The sequence below is a fragment of the Mastacembelus armatus genome, chromosome 9, assembly GCF_900324485.2.
Source record: "Mastacembelus armatus chromosome 9, fMasArm1.2, whole genome shotgun sequence".
NCBI classification, from domain to species: domain Eukaryota; kingdom Metazoa; phylum Chordata; class Actinopteri; order Synbranchiformes; family Mastacembelidae; genus Mastacembelus; species Mastacembelus armatus.
In genome coordinates this window covers 8,574,432-8,597,253 of record NC_046641.1, presented here as the reverse complement: position 1 = coordinate 8,597,253, position 22,822 = coordinate 8,574,432, and the positions used below count along the sequence as shown (strand labels likewise).

Here is a 22,822-nt window from a genome sequence, read left to right as displayed (position 1 = left end):
TGTGTGCACATCCATGAGCATTTCTTAATTGTACCTTAGACTCTCCACAGTTCTGTCATCCTGCATACGAGTCATTCAGGCAAAGCCCCTCTTGGTCCCTCTTTGGCCCCCTAGGCCCCCCAGGCCCCTGTGAGCTTCCCACAAAAAGTCCACAATGCTATTCAAACAATAGGCAAAGGGACAAAGAGCACATTTACACAAGTGGAGCTTTCTTTGAAAGCAAAAAGGCACTATTTGGAAGATTTCCAAATCTCTCTCCCCCCAGTAAACCAGAACCCCCTTTGCCCCTCCAAACCCCACCTCTGAATTCCCTAGCTTAAAAAAAGTTCACCATTTCAGTGATGGAGACGTGGGAGCCAAATATACTACACCAAGCCCAATCCCACCCGCCAATCCACAAGCACCCCCAATTTAGCCAAACCCCCTCTTTACAGGACAAAAGCCCTTTAGAGGCCGAGTGTATGTGAGGGCTCTGGTGGATACCATAGTGGCTTAAAGACCGTGGAGGCCTCTAAGAGACACTTCTTTTACTCCTAGTTTCCCTCCATTTCTCTTTCCTTCTCTTTCTCTCTCTCCATCTCTGTCTCTCAGGCTATGAAAGGTTCTGCAAGGGGTAGAAAGAGTTTAGAGAAAGAGTAGAGGGGGAAATAAGAGGGAGGTGGGGTGTAGAGGGTGCTCTTATGTCAACATTGTGGTATTTTCCCAAAGATGCATATCGCCTCTATACAAATAGGAGATGTATTTATAGGAGTACATAGAAAGCTGCATGAGAGGAGAGTGTTTGGCCGAGCTTTCTGGCTACGGCCCCCATGGCTCCATGGATGGTCTTCATGGCTAGTGAAATTGTTATTCTTTAGATGCACGTTGGCTGGGAAACACACAAGTTCTCAGGCGACCACACAGTACTCCCAATATGGCTGCCACGCAGAGGAGCCCATTGAAGGAAAAGGTCCAGCACCATACATCTTGACTGGAGCCAATATCCCAAGGCCTCTTTGTCACTGTGTTCCGCATGGCATGTGGCTAGGCTGCAGGCATGTTTGGGAAAACAGGATAGCTCTTATTTCCACATCTAGCTTGTGTAAGGCACAATGGGACATTAACATGCTACTTTGGATCTAAAATAAGTGTTACATTCAAATCCATTCCAGGAAAAATGGGTCAGATCCATCAAATGCAATTATGGATCAAATGTATCATCTGCAAGAAAGCAAAAGTAGTCATCAGATAACAAAAACGCTGTATTCACAAACAGCTTGTATGCATCAGAAACCTGTGAGCACAAGCCCTTGTCCTGTTATAAAATAGGTCAGCCAAACCAGACAGGCAGGTAGTGTGTAACTAAAGGAGTCTCCTAGCATACAAAGACTGTGGTTACTGTTTAAGGAAATTTAGCACCTTGGCACTAGAGAAACACTTGAAACCTTTTTGATCTCTACGCAGTCACCAACCCACCCCTTTAAAAGACACATCTTTTGATCTATTAAATGTATGCTAGTCAGTTGTGTCATCTGTATTGCCAGATACAGGTCAAACCAGTGTCATTAGTGACTATGAACTTGTCCTTTTGTACAGTACAGTACAATGAACAACAGAAAGATGACAGATTTAATTGCAGTATAGAATTGACTGAATGCATTATATGTTTCAAGGGATGAAGTGCCAAAAATACTTGGAAAAGACTGACATACAAAAAAACACAGTGCACACTCAAAAGCATAAAGATTCACACAGTATTTTACTGATTCAGTGATTAAACCTAACAGAAAATCTCCAGCTTCAGTTTCATGGTGAGCAACGTAATCTGCCTTTATTCCCCAGCCATCTCCAGTTCTCTCCCCCCATTCTTCCTTCCTAACAGGCCCTCCCAGGTGACATGACAGTCTCTCATATAACCACTTTCTGCTGTTTGCTAACACTGCAGCTCTCTACGCACCACATCGACAACAGGCTCTGCAATCCTACACAGCAGGCAATGAGTACAGAGGCAAGCACAGACACACCTGAATAATACAGATAGGGTCCTGCAGGGAGCTGTGTGTGGGTATCCAAGACAGCAGTGATGCAGTTGATCACTACCCCTGTTAGGTAGCATTGACGTCTCCACCTAAGAGCTGGCACACAGGGGAGTTATTGATTAGCATTAAGCATCCATGCAGATGACCAATAAAAAGCAGGTGAGCCAAAGAGGGCCTGGGGAGTGGGAAGAGAGGGAGTGTGCATATGTGTGCGGGGCTACAAGAGCTGGCTGGAGAAGAAGGGGTAGGTAGTAAGGTAGTAAAAAGTCCAAAATCAACCGAGATAATGGAGAAAACAGGAAAGTAAAAGTAGCCTTTGTGTAACAGTATATAATAAAATAAAAACGAAAATGAAAATAACATATTGTGGCTATATACATTTTATTTTGACCAACATTCTAAAAAATCATTTAGAAATTTTATATTTGTCTTTGCTGATTTGTTATACACTAAGGATTTAAGCAAAGACGTCAGGTGAGATGGGCGGATAAAATGTGACACAGGTTGCAAGCAGGTGTACATGGAATTAATCGTCTTGGCGACCTAATCCACCGGGAAGCCACATTTTCCTAGCATTCCGAATGATGTTGCTTCTGGCTTTAATATGGCACAGGTTCCTGCATGCTTGTCAGGTAGTGTGCATCAGTTCACAACATCCCTGTCATATCTGTCACTTGGAATATACTGTAGGCACCTCTGCAATTCAGTGAGGATCCTCAGGGCACACACACACTATACTATAATATTGAATATTCCTTGAATAGAAAACCTTTAAATGTGCTCGCACGCAGAATACCAATTTTGGATATATTTTCATTTGGGTCTTCGTGATTATTTATGATTTCATGTTGTGCTGCTTATGTTGCTGCTGTGACTAATAATAGAGTAGCAAAGAAATAAAAACAGCCAAAGTAAAGACAAATGACACCTTTAACGTCATATTTATTGTTATTTAGTTACTCAATAAAACATATACAGATATATACAATATGCAGGAAAACAGACGACTGCACTTTACATATTATTAAAAAAAGAAAACAAAAAAAAAAATCAGTTTGTAAATTGCCGTCACAGTCCTCCATCTAATGTTTCAGAAATTCAAATTCAACAGAAGCTTTATTTAAAGATTACAAGATTGCCTAACACACAGCAAATTTTCTCTTATTATACATGTGCAATACCAATAGTCTTTTTTTTTCAATTCCCTTATTAAACAATCTCTTGACCTCCATTTTCAGTTCCCATTGGCTGAATTGTATACAAGTGGTTGAGCACATACAGTCAATAGCAGAGAAGGAGGGAAAGATATTCTCACCAATATAAAGAATCGAGAACTACAACAAAATGATTAAGAGCAGCAAATGATAACAGTAAAAATGTTCTTTGATAAGGAGCGGGAAATTGTTGAATTACATTCATGCATAATCCCCCCTCGTCCCATCTTTCTAGTTCTTGGTGTTCAGACTAATTCTAATTAGCCAGCAGGCTTCATTTGAGTGTGGAGGAGAAATCCCTATTTCTATATATTAGGACGCTGTAAAATTGGTTTGGGGGGGGGGGTATACAATCACAGCCAATGACAACTGAATATCTTTTCTTCTGCTTCTTCTGTATTTGTATTCTCCTCCTTTGACATTTCTTTATTTTTCTTCAACAAAGAAAAGAAAAGAAAAAAACATTGATTTGAGGTTTTCCAGATTTGGGCATTGTTGAATAGAGGCCCGAGCTGTATTGTCCAGCAGTATGTGAGAGGGTGTCCTAAAGTGTGACTGCATGTGAAAGAAAAAACATGGCATTTGCATGTGTCTATGTGTGTGTATGTGTTTGAGTAAATGTCTGTGTTCGCAATGTTTGCATTTATGTGTGTAAATGTCCTTCTCTCCCTGAACAGGCAAGAGCTGCTCGCAGTTGCCTCATCGACACCTTATAATAATCATCCTCATGGTATTTGTATCTGAAGCTTTCCTTCTTGTTATTCTGCGATCTTCTTTTCTCCTGCAAGGCCTGCTTTTTCTTCAAGTCAGTGCCGCCACAAATGTCCCAAATCGGTTAGAGATATCAGAGTGGAGAGAGCGCCAGGACGAGACGGGCCCCCCTCTGCCCTTACTGTCCCCTAGCTCGTCAGTGCAGTGGACGGACAGGCACTGCAGGTGGTTCCCTCCACTGCTCCCGCCTCCTCCTCCTCCTCCTCCAGCCCCCGGGGCCCCAGCTCCAACCTTACTTTGGGACAGCTCTGATTCTGTAGAACAGCACAGAGAGGAAAAGGTTAATTAAGATTGAACAAAAATGGGAAAAAAAAAAGCTTTGAGCTATTGCCATTCTCTGATACAGATGAACCATTTAAAATACACACTTTTAATTAAACCAGTGTCATTTTCACATCCCACTCTAAATCTGCACTGTGAAATTAATTCAACACTATTGCACCCCCCCACCCCTCCACCCCATCAATACAACCTGAAAAAGAGGCTGCTTCCTTTCCTCACACTCCTCATCCACATGTCTGATATACAGATGTGAAAACACACACGCAACCATACATGCATTCATTTGCATTTGTTCTCAGTCAGGCGTGCAAATCTGGAGCACTCCTGCATGACCCCCGGTCAGACGGTCAAAGGGCACTGAGAAAACTGGCCTTTAACCCGTCTTGACCCAATTTACTGGTATAATGGCCATGCCACAGTATCGACCCTGTGTCACCAAAGTGTGGAACCTCAAATTAAATGGTCGCACCACGCTTCTGGAAAATCCATATACGGGTTGATTATATGTCACATAAAAAAACTCAGCTGTGCTACAAAATAAATACTGACGCCCGAGACACACACTTCACATATGGAAAAAAAATCACTTTGTGCCGTGTAACAAAAAAATTAGTCAAGGGGAAGATTGATGAGGACAGGAAGTGCTTGGCTAAACTATACATAAAGTGCAGCATCACACTTCAATACAGACTGAGATACAGACTGCATTATACTGAGGGAGAATGGGGCAACAAAGTTTTGAAGAAGATACGCAAAATACAACAGGGGAAAGCTGCACAGCTACTAGGGAAGACGAAATGGAACGGCTACGTGTTATGACACAAGTGTTGCATCGTGTGCTTTGGGTTTTGCCTCCAAGCAAGCCCAGAGCACAGAGAAAGTGTGTGTTAAGATGTTAGGGATCCCTCGCTAAAATCAATCTGATTATTCTCCCATCTTCTCACCACAGAACAGAGCCACTGCCTTGCTCCATGTGGATGGTTGTAACAGATCACTGTGCTGCATAAAGACTCCGAGCTTTAAGGCGCAGGGACAACCTGGTGTCTGAGTGTAGAGACAGGTAGAAAACAGCTCTGACAAGCTGAGTTACATGTATCTGAGAAGGGAGAGGCTGTGATAGACGACACAGTCTGGGCACAGAAGTTGCGGATCACAACATTCCAGTCAGTCTGCTGCTCACCTAAGAGAGAAGAGAAACACTTTGCCAACTTCTATACCATCCACTAACCCCCGTCCCATTTTTAGCTGACTTTTATCCACTACTTAAAGAGTTTTTCTTTGTTCTGCATACTGTTTTTCATCTTCCTACTTCTCCGCTCTCACAAACCCAGAGACAGCAGTGAGGCAGTGTTACCAAAAACACAGCCAGAGAAAATAAGGCCAGGCCAGGCCAAGCCAGGCCACGCCAGGCCAAGAAAGGCAGCTAGGACAACCAAGACAGGCAGTCAGGCAGACATGCAGGCAGTGAGGCAGGCTTTCCCCCCAGCCTGTCTGGCCTGCGACCACTGGAATGGAAAAGTGGAGGGATTTGGTAAAAGGTCAGGCAGCCATGCCTCCCGTTGTTCCCTGTTTCATTTGTCTCTGTGACTGTCGACCTCTGCAAATTTCTCTTTCTCTTGATCTGCCTCTCAAAGACTACAGGCATGGCATAGGTGGGGGCTGAGGGTACTGGAGGTAAGGAGAAATGAGGATTTAGAGCGTCGTTGGTGGTGGTGGTGACAAGATCTAACATTTGCCAGAGGGTCCAGTCATACACCTCAGCATGGCGGATCCCCACCCCCTGCCAGTATCATTCCCCTCCACCCACTCACACTCCCTCTTTCCAGCGTCGTGCCCTCCAGCACCCGCCAGCAGCTCATGCTAGCTGGGCACAGCAGGGTCCGCACCGGCCTGAATAGGCAGCCAAGCGTTCCCCTGGCTCACTGCTGACACACAACAAACTGACAACACGCACAGCCAAAAACACACAACACGCCAACCACTGCCGCTGCTGTCGCTGCCATGCCCACACCAGCCCTCAGCTGCTGCTCAACATGCACACACACGCCTGCATACATATGGACGTGCATGCATGAACACACACACACACACACACACAATTCCAGCTAGACACATCACTCAGCTTCAATCCAAGGACGTAAGTGTAAAATACACATACTTTAGCTCAAATTAGAAACATGATAACTCTTAGTACAAACACACGCACACACACACATTTATGGCTTTTATAGTCCCAGGTTTCATGTTCAGGGATCATTCATGTATAAAAACTGAATTTCTTTTTACACATATATAAAATCAATTTAACAAATGCTGCAACAATAAAAAAAAATGTTGGTAATTTTTTTCTATCATCTCTTTAAGATACGGAACTGCAGTCTTTCTAAATACTGTGATTGCTATTGTTTTTACAATACACTTTTCAATTAACAGAACATAATAAATTCACCACTCGTAAAATACTTGACCACCACAGGATTAAAATATCAGTCAGTATTACAGAGTAGCAAACGGGGATTCAAGGGATATAAGTCTTTAATTTATATATTTTTTAAGGGGGGGTGGGGGAGTCAAGACATTGCACTTAAATTGAAAGCATTAGCTGTCCATGGTAGCATATTTGTTCAAAAGTGGAAAAGGCAGTGTGAAATTCTATATCACACAAGTCTAAACCCCAAATCACCATGACATTTTACAAGCAAGGAAATCTTTCTTCCCCCCTCAATCAGATCTATCTTGTTATGGCTGTTCATTGACTAACACAGAAATCATATCCATGGTAATATCTCCATAATAGCCTATTCATCTGAGGTGAACAAGTGCTTAGCATCAATAAGCAAGGGGGGAAAACACCTAATAAAAAGGGAACAGTAACAGCAGCTGCGCTGAGCCACAAATACACCTAAATATCCTTAACCACATTACAGCCAGAAAAGATTACCACAGTGATGTGTTAAGTAAATACTGAATTTAATGTGATGCACTTATATCGCTATATCTCTCACCCCAAGTGCCGTACTTTGTTATTTAGTGTTCGGCAATGATGCTCACACACACATGTGCACGCACACACACACACACACACGCAGCAGCAGGAGCAGCAGGGTTTTGGAGCTGTCTCACAGATACAGCCAGAGACGATTTACAGAGATGAGTAGAGGCAAGGAGCACAGTGCACTGGTTTGTCTGGCTGACACCAATGTGTCTGCGAGCTGACGGCCTGACACGGGTTTACATGTCATACCACACACACACTCAACACGCTCGAAGCAATGGAGAGGTAAACAATGGCTGCTTGGAGACTGTATTTTCCAGCAATTCAATAATAAGTGTTACACTCTGCAATTATTTTTTCAATTAATCTTAAAAAAAAACTGCACAGTTTAAAATAATGGCTCTGACCTTTGAGGCCGACACACACTGTGATTATTTGTAAAATGAGTAGAACAGAAAAAAAAAAGGATGACTGAAATATTTTTCTTCAATAACAGAAAAGGAAAAATCAAGTGTGAGGGAGATGGTTTGACTCTGCAAAGCTTCTTGCTGCTTTCTCAGAGTTGTCACATTGATTTCCCAGGACCCAGAGTCCCAGTGTGGCAGGCCTCTGCCCTTTCTATCCCAAGCCCTATACTTCCATGACGACACTTCACCTTTAACCTTGTGCTCCTGAGGGCGTGACCCTTTCCTCTCTGAACACAAACTGGCCCAATCAGAATGCCCCGCTTGCTGACAAAAACACCCAAAGGCCTCCGCTCCTATGACAGTGTGTGACATCAGGTCAGATTCCTTTAGCATAACAACTAGCACTATGGCCTTGTGTGAGGACTCTGTCTTTGTCAGCACAAAACTCTCGCCACACCACAGAGAAAAAGTCTGTTTTCAAAAAAAGGGGCCCGGGAGGGATAAAGAAGTTTCTGGCCAGCTGTAATCTAACACCTTATGGTTCTCCCTATATTGTGTTCACCACAGTCTCACAGAAGTGACAGCACATGCAGGTCAGTCCCAAAAGGTGATCAGATGTAATTAACACACTCACAACATCAAATAATATCATGTGTTCAGGAAAGTCTTAATGAAGTATATAGGAGCTAACAGAGGTATTGTCTAGGTATCCTGTGCCCCCAGGGTGAGTGGGGGGCATGTAAGACTCCCTGCAACCACCACCCCCACCAACCCCTCAGTTCCACCCAACTGCTGTGGTGTGACCTTTCTCTCAGAGCAGGGAGGATATCTGGAGGGAGCAGTGGGGTAGGGGGCATATTTCTCAGGCAAGGGCACAGGGGTTATTTTGGTTTGAATTTCCTCTCTGTTCTCTGGCCTACAACATAAAGAAAAAAAAGAAAAACTTGCCCAGGCAGGCATTGCCCCCAGCATTCGTTACCTTCACTCCAGCAACACACCCATTCCCATCCTCTCAAGCTCATAACCCCCTCCTTACCCCACCCACACACACACACACACACCTCCCCCTCTGGCCACAAGAAGTGCTTAGGAAACCAGACACAAATCAGAACATGGGAAGTGATTTAGTGCCTCCTTCATAACTCACAACCATGTCCAGGACCTGTCCAGCATGTCATCCAAGCCGGTGACATATTGATCTACTTCGCTGTCTCTATTTTGTTTCAGCACTGTGCTGCATGGTTTGTTTTCTGTGTTTCCACCTTTTTTGGAAAAGGTCAACCACACATGAAAACAGTGGCAATTTTGAGATTAGAACCACTAGCATGTCATAGACTTTTTTTCTGAGTAAAAATGATTCTGCTGCAGGTAGTGTAAAAATGTAGCAGTATGAATCAATCATTTTAATCTGTGTAATTAAAGACATTACATTTAATATTGCCTGATCGGTCTTTTGCTGCTAGTGACACCATTTAGACATATTTAAAAATACATACGTGCAGAAAAATATGTTTTTACAACATCTACATATGCATGAGAATGAAAAAATGCCATACATACTGCCCAGCCACTTGACTCATGAAGAAAAGTACAGATCCTCACTGAAAAAAAAAAAAAAAAAAATCTTCTCCCTCTCTTACTTTTTCTTTCACACCAGTCTCTACTTCTGTCTCCCATGAGACAGCTCCAGTGTCATAACTCATTTGTCAATTCCTCAATACAAATTAAAGCTGCTTGACTACCTGTACGGCAAATAACATAACTCCTGCTGCCAGTGTGACGTCTACACCCCTGAAAACCTGAAAACACACACCTCTTAAAGGCTGTGCTTGGGCACAGGCAGCAGATGAACCTGGAACACCTTTCAGGATCTTTGCATCAAAGTGACACTTGCTTTTCTTGTTTGAATCCCACTGGCAGACAGTGGACACTTGGACACTTGTCACATACGTTCACAAGCGAAGGTTTGGTGCTTATCATTCAGTGCAATTCCCAGCTTATCCACTCTCTGCTGCATCCAAGAAGAGTATTTACCACATGCTGAGGCAAGTTTTATTTTATCCGAACACCCTTCCCCAGGGAAAACAAAACACCGGATGAGCTGTTATTTTGAGGAGTTGAAAATCCAGCAAGGCAAAAGGCCTGACACCTTTGTTCATCTTTTTCTCTCTTCATCAGTCACAACCACGCTTCTTTAATAGGCTCCCTTTGACTGTCACTAGTGCTCAATGTCTTGCAAGACAGACTTGCCCAGGAATATACAACACACATGAATGCACGCACACACATGTGAGCACATAAGCAAACCTGCACTCTAAACACTGTGTTAAATTCCAGACACTTGAAATGTGTGATAGGCGTTTTGCAGCCCCGCACTATTTACAAGTCAAGTAAATACTCTTAAATATTTTCAACACATTTGAATTAAGTGAGCGTGTTCCACCGAGCAAGACACCTGAGATTGGGGGGCTGAAGCTGTGAGCGTGACACCGAGTCTAAATAAATCAAACTTTATGTCTACGGCTGACAAATCCACACCACCAAGTTGCAGCGTCTACAAACGTACCCTTCATCACCTTCTCACATGCATTCCAATACACGCGTGCAGATGTGTACAATCACAAACACAAAGCAAGAAAAAAAAATTAACGTTGATGAAATCAGCACTTACAGACATAAACTACCTGTTTTTTGTTTTTTTTTCTTGCAGCCCCGATGAACCTGTCAATAAGTCAACAAGTCAACTTACAGAAGTTGCCTGAGGATGAATTATGACTTTTGGAAACAATATTACCAAGACTAATTGGTATGATTACTATAATGATTATCATTACTGCAATGCAGGGTGTGAGAGAAACTAGGTGGATGTGTGTTCTTGAAAAAGTCAATATGAAACAACTTGTAATGACAGGTGAAGAACACAGACAGCTCCGAGCTGTTTTTCCACATTCAAGCATGTGCCAATCACCTCATAATTTTTTTTTTTTTTTTTTTGAAACAGGAAGTAGAAATTACTTCTATAATTTGTGAGGTAGTTGTACTGAAATGTCAAAGGCAGGCAAGTCTCATAGGATTGTTCTCCATGGTGGGATATCAATACAGCTCTTTCTCTTGGTTTCTAGTAGGTGTGATAAGATGCAAGTTCGCTATTTTCAAACTTGTCAATGTCAGTGCGACAGAAATGTGATCATTATTAGAGCTGTTTAGGCTGATTACTGACAGCGAAGAGTGAAACTATTCCACAGGGTCAAACTGTGAAGTGTTTTAACTGTGCTGATAAAAAAAAAGAAAAAAATGACATAAGTGCTTGTGGTAAAAACTGTGAAAAGTAAAAATAAAAATAACTGAATCACTTCCTACACTTGCTGGGTGGCTGTTATCAAGACCATGCATGAGTTTCCAAGTGAACGGTCAGCTTCTGGCTAAGATACACAAGGGAACAGGAAGAGTGTAAAATAATGTTTTTTAAAAAGGGGAAATACTATTAACTGACACCGTAGAAGGAAAGTTGCCTGTGTCGACCTACACTCCCTGCGTCTTTGGGAGCGTAACTAGACTTGTAGCACACGGGAATCTGCAGGCTGTGAGCTTACAGGGGCAGGTATCACTGTGTCTCAGTGAAAAGCTTGAGCTACGTGCTGTGACAAAGAGAGGAGGCCAAATGATGGGGTCCAAAGGGAGCCATTACTGCAGCACGCATCACTTTAAACAGGCACACAGGGACCACAGAGAGACTGAGCTGGGATTGCCCTGGGTGAACACACAACAACACTGAGAGTACGGCTCCTTGCGGTGTAACTTTTACAGGCTAGTCGTCTGCACATTCAAACATTCAGAAGTTAGCTAAAAAAAATTATATCGACTTTCCACAGTGTCTTGTTCGAATCATAGCAAGATTTGTGGCTCCCATAGTCTCTGTTGCAGATAGTGCAACACAAACAACACACTTGGCAACAAAATGATCTGCGGCCCCTGTTCACAACTTCACATTTAGCATTTTTAGTGAAGCTGCACCGAGTGATGGAAACATTCACCTTATGTGACTGAACTGACCCGTGACCCCCAGCTCCTTCACTCTCACTGCCATCAGCTCATCTGAAGCACACTCCTCCACAGTTCACCTGTTTCAGGTCTCAGTTAAAGTTAATGTCCTATACAACACAACGCAAAAAACACTAACTTAAAACTAACACACACAGATAGCTCTCAGCACAAAAGGTAAACTCATCAGAAAAAGATATTGCATTTAGATAAACTATAGGTAAACTCGAACGCCTGACAAACAAATATATAAATTGTGTAAAAATTAAATTCTGCTTATAATAAATAACAATTTAATCAATTTTCAATTATATTTTCATTTTTAATTAAGCAGTTAAAATAAGGCATTTCTGTGTAAATCAATGTAATAACTACAGTTCATCATTACTGAATTTCATAACCTGTTGGAATAATAATGATTTGAGTAAAAATAATCTATGCATAATTCAACAACACTCCTGACAGAGCAAAATAAGGTATGTAAATGAAATGGCCATGACAAAAAGAGTTTTTGAAGCAGAAAACAATTTTACCCACTGGAAAAAAATACACCTTATCTTCCACTTTAGAAAACAAAATTCTTAGTTTGTATTTCAGAATATTTCCACTGCAAAAAAAAAAAAAAAAAAAAATCTCAGCTGCTTATGCCATCTTCTGCTGGCTGTTAAAATTATTTCTATTTCTATTATAAGTGGGGGAAAAATACAGTTTTCACTCTCACTGGAATAGCATAAATGAACTGTACGAATTCTATTGACCAAGTTACATTTAGTTCATGCTAATTGACTGATGAATAGGCCTGATTTATTTCACATTAGTGTCACTGACATTATCTCCCCCATGGCAGATTTTTGTTCACAGCACTGAGGATTTAAAACTAGACTGACAGGTTGACGTGGATATTTTTTGCAGTGTGAAAAGCCTGTGGGATGTTGGCTCTTATGGAACTACACTGTGGGCTAGGACTTATCTTAAATTATTATGTTATTTTGCTCCCTTCTGTGTAGCCTAAGCATCAGATTCAATCTCAAAATCCCCCTCCCCTCCCAAATACACCTCCACCTTTTTTCATCTTTGCTGTCTGAAGCACTCAAATGAGAAACTGTCAGGAGCCGTGATTTGTGCTAACTAGCTATCGATCGCTCCAGAGCTGCATGCCTCTTGTCCATGCAGGGAGGGCTGAGAGAGGAGAGGAGAGCAGAGGAGAGGAGTCATGGGAAGAGGAAGGGAGAAGGAGAGGAGGGAAGAGGGGAAAAAACAGAAAATAGATGACTCTGCCTTTAAATACCCACTGATTTTTGTGAATGTGACGTAAAATGTAAAAATCAGTCCCAGAAATATTAAAACAGTAAATGCAACAAGGTGAGACTGCCTGACTGCTTATCATTACTGAAAAGAATACTCATTAATCAGAAATGATGTGACCTATCACTCCTTAGCATCAATGAGCTTCTCTTTTTTGTTTGATGGCTTTTTTAAAAAATAAATAAATAGAATCCAGTTATCTCTTTTAGAGGTGATGATGAAAGAAATAATGGGAACAAAAAGTAAGACCAATTATGGGGAAAACAGATAGGTGAGCTGGCTGACGAGGAATGTACTGCTTTTGATAATTCTGGCTCAAATTCTTATGAACTTTGTGTAATTTTTCTGATTCTTGATAATTATTGTGACCGGTGATGTGTCTCTTGAAATAGTAAGTTACGGTGCTGCTTCGGATGTAGTGTTACCAGCCGACTCCCGGTGCTCAGTCTCATACAGCTAAACAATGCGCCTGGAGCCCAGACGCGGCACGGTGCGCGCCCCCGCCCCTCTCTGCACTCGCACCGATCAGAACAAAGAGGCGCTGGAGACGCGCGAGGCGCTGTCTGCAATTAAATCTATGTACATAGCCACGTTATTGCACGTCCTTCATCCACAGGCCTCCTATAGCGCGCACAGGTTTATCAGACGCGAGACACAAGAATCAAACAACATTAAAAAATAAATAAATAAATAAAAGCAACACATTTTACTGGGCTATATCCAACTTCACAAATTAGACCATCGTATCTATCTGTTGTATTATGAGAAAAGCATGATGAAATGTAAATAACAAATTAAAGAATTCATTATTGTTATTATTATTATTATTATTATCATTATTATTATTATTATCATTATGGTTATTATTATTATTATCATTATTGTTATTATTATTATTATTATCATTGAGGGCAAATTAGCTACAAAAAAAAACGCATCCGCAGCTGAACATCGTAACAGTAAAATGAGTTACCTGCATTTTGATTTAGAGTCATCATTAAACATTAAGGTAAAACTGCTACCAACCATGAACCTGCAGATGCTGACTGCTGCCTAATGTCTCGGGTCTATCTGAAAAAAAACGCTTCTGTTTCTCCTACATCAGAAATTAGTTTTTCAGCTTTGAGAAACTTTGTGTTGTAATCAAATCCTAATTAACTTTGAAAAAAATTATATTTAAGTCAAACATAAAAACTGATGAATGACAGCAGTGACTAGTAATAACATATTGCTTAACAATAATAACCAGACCACAATTTCAAATGAAATAGCTACGAAATAAAAACAATTTCTCACAGAAAAATAAAACTAAAGCTAAATGGCTGCATTAATTTCACCATGATATCTAATCCTCGAAATCCTGTCCTGCCAATCTAAATTCAATCCACTCCACCAGCTCTGTATTATCCCATGGTAATAACAAAAACAAACACGTAACAAGGCGAGGGAAACCCCGCTGCGCAAACGCATATCCTCAAAAAGCTATTAATCTTCTCAATGTAGTTGTTCACCCTGAAAACCGAGATAAAGAACCACAGGAAATGTTTACTTTTCTCGAGCTGTTCTTTTGAAGTGCCTCTACAATGAAGAGACCTATGAAAATATGTTGCAGAGACTGCAGGCTTTACTTTATTCGGTCACACTGCACTTAAAACTGCTCCATTCCTATGGCCATTTTTAAATTCTTCAGTAGGATCTCACTTCAACAAGAAAAATACAACATAAATCTTTCTTCTTTGTAAAGACTTGAATAGAGCTACCATTAAATTTATTATCTTCCTATAGGCTGGAGCTTTAAAATTCAAAGACCCTGGTTATACAGAGTCGGCTGCTTTGTGCCCGCACAATATAGACATGAGGTCCTCTAGTATCAGCGTCACATCACAGCATTTTATCTATTTTGTATTGTATGTTACGCTGCATTTCAAATTAAAAAAAATAAATCACATTTTGAGAAAAATATTTAAATAATTTCATAAACAAAATAGATGTGAATGTAGCGTTGTAAGTGTCAAGTGACTGTTAGAGACTGAGAGGAGAGAAAGGAAAGTGGGGTAAAAAAAAAAAAAGAAAGAAAAGAAATAGTTCTGTTTACCTTCTTTACTGCTGTTTTGGCTCTTATTTTTTTCCCAGGGTCCCATGGCCTTGTCATCTTCTGCTCCGTCCATCATGGCCTTGTCACCGGGCACGTACCAGGTGGCGTGCTGCTCTGCCATGAGGGTGTCAAGGTCAATAGTGCCCATTGAGCCCTTCCCAGCATCAGGGCTGCAGCTCACCAGTTCATTGTCTCCGTTCTGTGACGGACAGTCTCCGTTCTTTTTGCCATTCTTCATGGCCAGGGGCTGGTCCTCAGAGATACTGAACTGCTGCCGTTGTAGCTGGATCTGGGCCTGCAGAATCTCCAGAGGATGGATTTCTTCTTGGCCAGAGGTGCTGGATGGGGTGCGTACCTGATCCACCCCAGGAGTGCCCGGGTGGCTCACCCCACTGGCCCCTGTGCCCCCACCAGTATTCAGTCCATAGCTGTCTGGTGTCGAGGTAGTATGATTGTTAATGCCCATGCCTAGGGGCTTCTGTCCATTTATCAACCCATGGTCACTTCTCTGCATTTTGGGTGAGCCGGTGATCATAGGGCTGCGGTTAGGCTTGGAGGCTGAGGTCCCTGCTGCATCTGAGCTGGAGGACACCTCATCCTCGTTGCCATAGTGGGTGCTGACATCGTCAGGAAAGTCCACTCGTGGTGAGCTACTGTCAGACTTGGCGACACTTTGAATGCCACTGTCCAAAGAAGACATCAGGTCGGCCTGGTCCCCCAACATTAGGTCGCCTGCTTTCCCCCAAGAAGGTGACTGAAGGTGTTTATCATGGGGCGTGCCCCCACCCCTCTCCCCAACGCCAGCTGAGGGGGTCTGCTGGCCTGGACTTACAACAGGGTTACCGTTGTCAGAGGAAAAAAAAATTCCAGGGCTCACATGTCCACTGTCTCTTTTTCTCCTCCCTCTCCCTCTCCCACTCCCTGTTGTTGCCTTCCCCTCACTGCACGGGGTAGCGTCCATGTTGTAATTTGGGGAGAGGGCACTGGCTTCCCCCTGCACCGTCTGGCTTTGACTTGCAGGCTTAGAGTTGCTATTCCCAGTGCCAGGCATCTGGCTGTTCTGGGAAGTGCTGCTCTGAAAATATTCAGGACCAGCACTGCCAGTCCCATTAGATGTGCTGCTATTAATGTCCTGTTCAGTCTGACTCAGTTTTCTCTTGCCCTCATTCTGGTTCTTCTTGTTGAATGTTACGTTAAGATTGGGGGCCCCTAGGCTAGCAATCATGTTCTGGCAGGCTGTGGAAAGGGCCGCCAGGCAGCTCTGGCCGAAAACACTGTCTTTAGTGCTGGTTTTGCTAAAGTTCCCGAGGGACAAAGCTCCAAGCTTACTAACAGACGACCGCTGGCCTGAAGGAAACTCAGACTGAGGAGGGTAGCTCCCTGGTGAGGTGTTCACCCCCTGGGGAGCACTGTGGGCTGGTCCCTGACGGTTAGCCCCTCCATAGGGAAACGCTGGCTGTGCTCCCATTGGAGGTGCAGGGAAGTCAGCTGGCCGCCTCTCTGCTGGTGCATTTGGATGCCCTGCTCCTGCTCCTGGAGACTGCATTTGTGAGAGGCTGCCCATGTTACCACTGAATTGTGAGTGCATGCCCGGGGAATGGAGAGCCTGTACATGCCCGTCTCCTGGTATTCTCATGGGCTCCTGCATGCCCATGCCTGGCCTAAACATCATCCCAGCCCCGTTCTGCTGTAGCCCCATGTCATGAGGCCCTGATTCATTACCCGCTCCACCCATACGACGTGACATCATCTCCCCTGGTGGGTGGGACCCTTGGAACCAGGAGTTCTCCTGAGTTACATGAGGATTTTGTCCATCAATGTTGGGCATCCTGCCACCATTCTCCCTGTCGAAGTTGGGCATGCTCCCAACTGGGCCTCCATGAGCCATTGGGCCAGGAGGAACATCGCCATGGTGACCCAGCTGCTGCAGACTGGGCTGCCTCATCCTCTGCTGCTGGTTGCGGGAAGCCATCTGTTTAATCATCATGGCTGCATTCTGACGCTGCTGCAGAGACTGCTGCTCAGGCACTGGATGCTGCAGGGGACCAGGTGGGAAACCCTCAGTTACAGGTGGGGTGAAATCTCCAGGTAGCCCGGGATAGGCAGAGGGAGAGAGGTGGTTATCCATACCACCACACCAGCCTTCACCACCATGTGCATTAGGAAAATCAAATCTAGGCCTTTTTGCCATGTTCATATAAGGAGAGTCAAAATGTTGCAGTCTCTGATTTGGGGGCTGCTGGGAGGGAGGAGGAGCTGGCTGTTGCATATTAAACATGGGGTCCCCATAGGGGTGCAGACCTCTATTTTCCAGTCTGTGAATGGGATATTCAAACTGGTTGTGTTGGCCAGGCATCATGACCCCTCCGTCCAGAATGTTAGGGTTAGCAGGACCGGGCTCAGCCTGAGGGGGTCGGGGGAGGCCAGGGGGGCATGAGTTCTGTCTGGCTATCAAGCCAGCCTGTTGTTGCTGCTGCATGAGAGGATGCCTTGCATTGACCCCCGGCTCCATTCCCACGGGCACCTTCCGCCCATTTCCAAAACGTTCAAAAAACACTCCATGCTGAGGCTGCTGGGGCTGTGGTGGTGGCTGGTGCCCCTTAGAGATGCCCTGCATACCTGGTGTCCTTGGCATTCCAGGGTTCCCTGGGAAATTCCCGCTGGGAACTGGCCTTCCTGGCCCAAAGTGGGGTAATTGAGATTCTGATTCTGATGGGGAAAATACAGGTACATCAAAATGTCCAGATGGAGGCTCGCTTGGGAAGTTATACTCTAATCCCTCTACAGCTCCCTGGTTGGGCATCCGCCGAGGCTCCAAGCCATGAGACTCAGAGGAGGAGGAGGAGGAGGAAGGCAGACCATGAAAGGATGCTGCTCTGTTAGGTGACTGGTCCAGGGGTAGACAGGGAGCAGGGACGGCATGGCTGCCACTGGGAGGCCCATGATGTTGAAAGTCAGGCAGGTTACCGGGCCGCTGCTGCTGTTGCTGCTGCTGGGAAAAACCATCCCCAGCCTGTCCCTCAGCCAGAGGATCAAATCCTTCTCCAAAGCCTTGCTGTGGTCCCATATTGTTGTTGTAGCCCATTAGCCTGCCACCATGCAGGCATGATGACCCTGGCTCTGGGCCTCCAAAGTTCCCACTGAAATGAGGGTGATGTTGGTGGGGGTGAGGTTGATGGCCATGAGGATGTCCTTGATGAGGTTGCTGGTTGTTAAAAAATCCATGCATGGGTCCTTGCTGCTGCTGTTGAAGTCCACCGCCTGCATGCATGTCCGAGTGGCCCCTGGGGTGAAAGCCCCCATACTGTTCTCCGTTCATGTTCATATTGAGCCCGAGCATTTGCGGCTCACTCAAAGGGCCCATGCCGGGTTCCACGGCACCCGGCGGGCCTCCAGCGTGAAAACCTGGGCTTTTATAATGGGAGCCCATGTTCAGTCTCGATTGGTTTATGTTTCTCTCTGACTGGCCAGGGTTTCTGCTATTAATCTGAGAACCAAACTGCTCCAGCCCAAACATACTCCCCTGCAATCAATCCCACATGACGGCCACTTTGCCAGACATCGGCACACTGTCTGTTTTTCCGTCTGTCCCCAAAAAAGCAAAAAGCACAAAAAAAAAAAAAAGCGAAAAATAAAAACAAAGAATTAAAAGATATACAATAAACTATTCACAAAATGTTTTATCACACATCCGATTAAACTGTTTTATCTGTGTTAAATGTAAGAACTCACCAATAAGTTCTCATTGTGCTGGATCAATTGTTTTTGTTTGTTCAACTTCTCCAAGGACGCGGAGGAGCGAGGGGACAGACTGTGTCCAAATACGCACGTAAACCGTGTCCGTGTGCTCGTATTTATGCTGCACTTGGCTGCTCTTCCTTTTCTCTTTGATTAAGAAAACAAATACAAAATACTGTTATTTATCTTGACGCACGAGCGGCTTATCATATTCCAAAGTTTGCTGGGCGCGTTTCTTCATGGCGAACAAAAACATCTCGCTAACAAATTAAAAGGAGAGCACAGAAGACTTGGAGTGGTCAAACAGGGAATATGACAATTTCTGTCATCTAATCATTACCCTACTCCAGTCCAGTGCCAAATGTCCCAGAGCGACGTTTTCTATAAGGTCCCATACTGGAAACAAGGTACAGTCCAATTGGAGCCGTGTAGTTCGAACACCACTGACTTTGAGAGGTAAGAGTCTTTAAATAAATACTGCCTAGCGATGTCCTTCACAATCTCACAACTGCTCAGCAGGCATGTAGTCAAAAGTCCAGTGTGATGGAAAGTCCACAAACACGGCTCTCCAACTGAGGCACCGGAGAACCGGAGCGTCCGTTTGCGCGACCTGAACCCGGAGCAGCGCGGCGTGCACTACCCGCACTCCACAACCACGGAGCGGCTGGACAGCATCATCCACCCGCTGCCGGTCATGCGCTCTGCAGTGAGGCGCCGTGCCTTAAAGTCCTTTCAGTGCGTCTCGTTCCTAACGTGTGCGTCCCTTCGTTTACCGAGTCCTGTCTGCTGTGGTATGAGCGCACTTGGGAGCGATTCACAGATACACTCACACTCCGCTCTGCCGCTTGGCGCTGTGTGAGATCAACGCCTCCAGAGGAGCCAGCAACAAGTTTTGCATTTCTACAGCCACTTCCATCCGCGAGGTATCCGCCAATCAGAGCAGCCAAGGAAAGCGTCGAGGGCGGGACAAATGCTTTTAAGGTGGTCTGCAGAATCAATGAGATCCTAAACTCTTCTCTGTACATCAGATCTTAGAAATGGCTTTCACTGAACATCTAGACATATTCTGACTAGATATATATTTTCACGTTAAAACCCATCATCAAATTTGCATCGGGATGGCCACGTAACATTTATTTATTTCACACCACAGAATTGTAGTCCACAGTAGGTTTAGGTGAGGAAACACTCATGTAATTCTCATATCCTCCCCTGGAGTAACAGCACTTGAGGTAAGAATCAGTGCGTATTGCTTTACACCTCTTTTACAGCCATGCAGCATGTTTGCAACAACACTGATGAGCGAGCAGTGGCTTCATCACTAAGACTCAACGTTTTAGTCTGTGTCCATCCACATTAATGAGGTCACGGGCTCAGTGTCACAGTTGTTGTCACGTGTGAGCCACTGTTACACTTCCAGGCTCAACATGTTACTGGGATTCTGTGGTAAAACAAAGATATTGTTCGTCCGGCCTCAATAGATCTATTTATAGCCTGTGCCCAATGAGAAATGTTGCCTAAATATCAGAGTTGATGTTGGGGATAAAGTTACAAAGTGAGTCGCTCTTATCTCTGTAACTAATCAAACTCGCACCAGCCTGAGTCCCAACGGGGAAAATCCGCCTTAAAAGACCATTTGAACTAAATCATGTGGATGAGCCAAAGTTTCATTAACAACAGCATCACCTAAGTATCATACTCTGTAAACTAGAAGGTGTTTGCAAATCAGGGATAATTGACTGTATAGGTTACTTAGCTGTAGGCCCACAGTAGCCTAGATTATGTGTGTATGGTTGAGCTGTATTAAATATGAACTGAAAATAGTCTGGTTTGAACTTTAGGTGAGTTTGGAAAAAAAAAAAAGGCCTACAATAATTTCAAAACGATTGAGTCAGTGCCTTAATCTGATTCCAGTCTACTTTTTGATATCTTCGGCCTCTGTGCTGTCATTTTACACAGGCACTTTGTCCTAATTTCTGCCCTGTAGTCTAATTCATAATGCGCCTTCATGCTCCCGTGCAATGAGCAGGGAACACAAAGAAATGTGTATCTGAAATGTGTCAAATGTGTTTCATTCTACTTTCATCCAGGGTTGTGTGTCTGTGTGGCTGCTGTATTTTTACATTATTACGAGAAGTCTAATGATTAGAAATAAAGGACACGTGGGAATATTGAACAAAACGCTATTTCATTCAGCACAATGGACATTTACTTTGGTGAAATTATAACACTATGTTTTATCTTCCCGACACAATGGACAGTGTTCATTTGGAGGATATGATGTCTGACAGTGCTGCTGTACCTTTGGGGAGGGAAGCGCGAAGACTTTTACCATACAGGCACAGTGCCACCTAGCGGCTGGCGCCAGTGAAGTGGAGGATAATTGCACATTGGCGCTATAAAGGAAAAACGGTGATATGAAGCATAAAGGCTCAAACTGGTACATTCTGCCAATACATTTTTAATCTTGTATGAATCCAAGGCAGGGAAATATTATGTTTTGGTTTAAAAATCATAAAAGAAAAGCTGGGGCTGAAAGTGTAAATAGATGGAAGTGTGTTAAAGTAAATGCATTTTTGAATAAATAAATAAATAAATAGATAAATAAATAAATGTTTTTTTTTTTTAAAACTATGTTCAGCCCCACTGGCTTAGTCGTGTTATTTTAAGAGAAGTCCAGTAATTCAGTGAAAGGTTGGCAGTAATGTGATCATCACCTAAGGCTGACATGAGTCCTTCTCTTCTAGAAGATAATGATTAATAATAATTAGATTTCTAAATGTACAAATATTCTATACTATACTGCAATTTCTGATTGAATTTTTAATGCTTCTTTTATAGATGCCACTCTAGGATGTTTCTGCACCAGAGGAATGACACAAACTGCTGGTGTACAGAAGCAGACAATATGCCTAGCCCTCCATTTAGAGGAGAAGGCTCCATGTCAGGACTAAGGCTAAAAACAGGTCAGGACAAGGCTTTGAAAGGTGCTGGGAAGTGTGTATATTTGGAATTTTGGGGGTGTGGACGTGCACTCTAGAGCAGAGAGAACAGCAGCTCAGTGTGTGGAGCCAGGGACAGACAGTGGTGGTGTTTCGAAGATGACATGGTGTAAAGTGCCTGTCTTCTAGGGAAGAAATGTTGAGGTGTTGAGTTGTTCAGAAGGCTGCTGGGCTTGTGTGGTGTGTTGTTAAAAGAAAAAAAAATAAATAAATAAAATCACACACTTTCTCAGTATCACCTCATTGGAGAACTGACTCCATCTGAGAGCCAGCTAGATGCAGAATTACAAACACAACAGAGAATGAATATCAAACAGTTTTGAGCCACGGTTGCCGTCACTGCACTGCGAAGCTCCTTACAAATACCAGCATTCAAGTTCATTTCTCAATGTACAAAATCCTGTTTTATCACAAAACACTAGAAACAAGTTTTCTGCAGCTTAACAGCAGAAAGGAAGATCAAGATATTGTTCTGTCTGACTGTAATACTAATACCCCTGCAATAGGGTTCCTGCCAACTCGGTCTGCTGTCTACACAAATGGAGACAGACAAGTTAAGTATGACAAACCGATGGCATGGTCTCTTTCCCCCAGAGTCCCGAGTGATGATAAATGCAGCTCAGAGCTGCTGCTGAGGCAACTTCATGACAATGGACAGTCCACAGGCTTACATGTACTGTCACAGTGCACTCTCTGCAGTGATTTAGCACTCAATTTGTCTCAATATTTTACTGAATAGTCAAGATAGCAGAAGTGGGTGCCCTTCTCTACCCTTAATTCATGGTGTTAAGCTTTTCCTCACATAGACATATATTATCATGAGGGTTACCCAAAGAGACAGTTCCTTCCCTTGTAGAGGGGGGACGGCATCCTGTGCAGATCGGGCAGTGTAGAGCCTCTGTGTGTTGTCTTTGGGACTGTCACTCAGCTGAGCTATCACAAGTCCCTGGGTCA

General features: G+C 43.7%; 1 protein-coding gene across 1 annotated transcript; it reads right to left on the bottom strand.

Moving 5' to 3' along the window:
- Positions 1 to 2,943: 2,943 nt before the first annotated feature.
- On the bottom strand, positions 2,944 to 19,726 carry mn1b (meningioma 1b). The gene is made up of 3 exons (XM_026320923.1): positions 18,861 to 19,726; positions 15,129 to 18,713; positions 2,944 to 4,257 (listed from the first exon to the last, which is right to left on the bottom strand). The coding sequence occupies exons 2-3, from the start codon at positions 18,643 to 18,645 to the stop codon at positions 4,034 to 4,036; spliced, it is 3,741 nt and encodes a 1,246-aa protein (XP_026176708.1). The 5' UTR covers positions 18,646 to 18,713; positions 18,861 to 19,726; the 3' UTR covers positions 2,944 to 4,033.
- Between the last annotated feature and the right edge of the window lie 3,096 nt (positions 19,727 to 22,822).

Coding starts and splice junctions, on each gene's coding strand:
- mn1b (XM_026320923.1), bottom strand. CDS start 18,645: ATGTTTGGGCTGGAGCAGTTTGGTTCTCAGATTAATAGCAGAAACCCT. Junction 4,258..15,128: donor CCAAAACAGCAGTAAAGAAG/GTAAACAGAACT, acceptor GCTGTTCTACAG/AATCAGAGCTGTCCCAAAGT.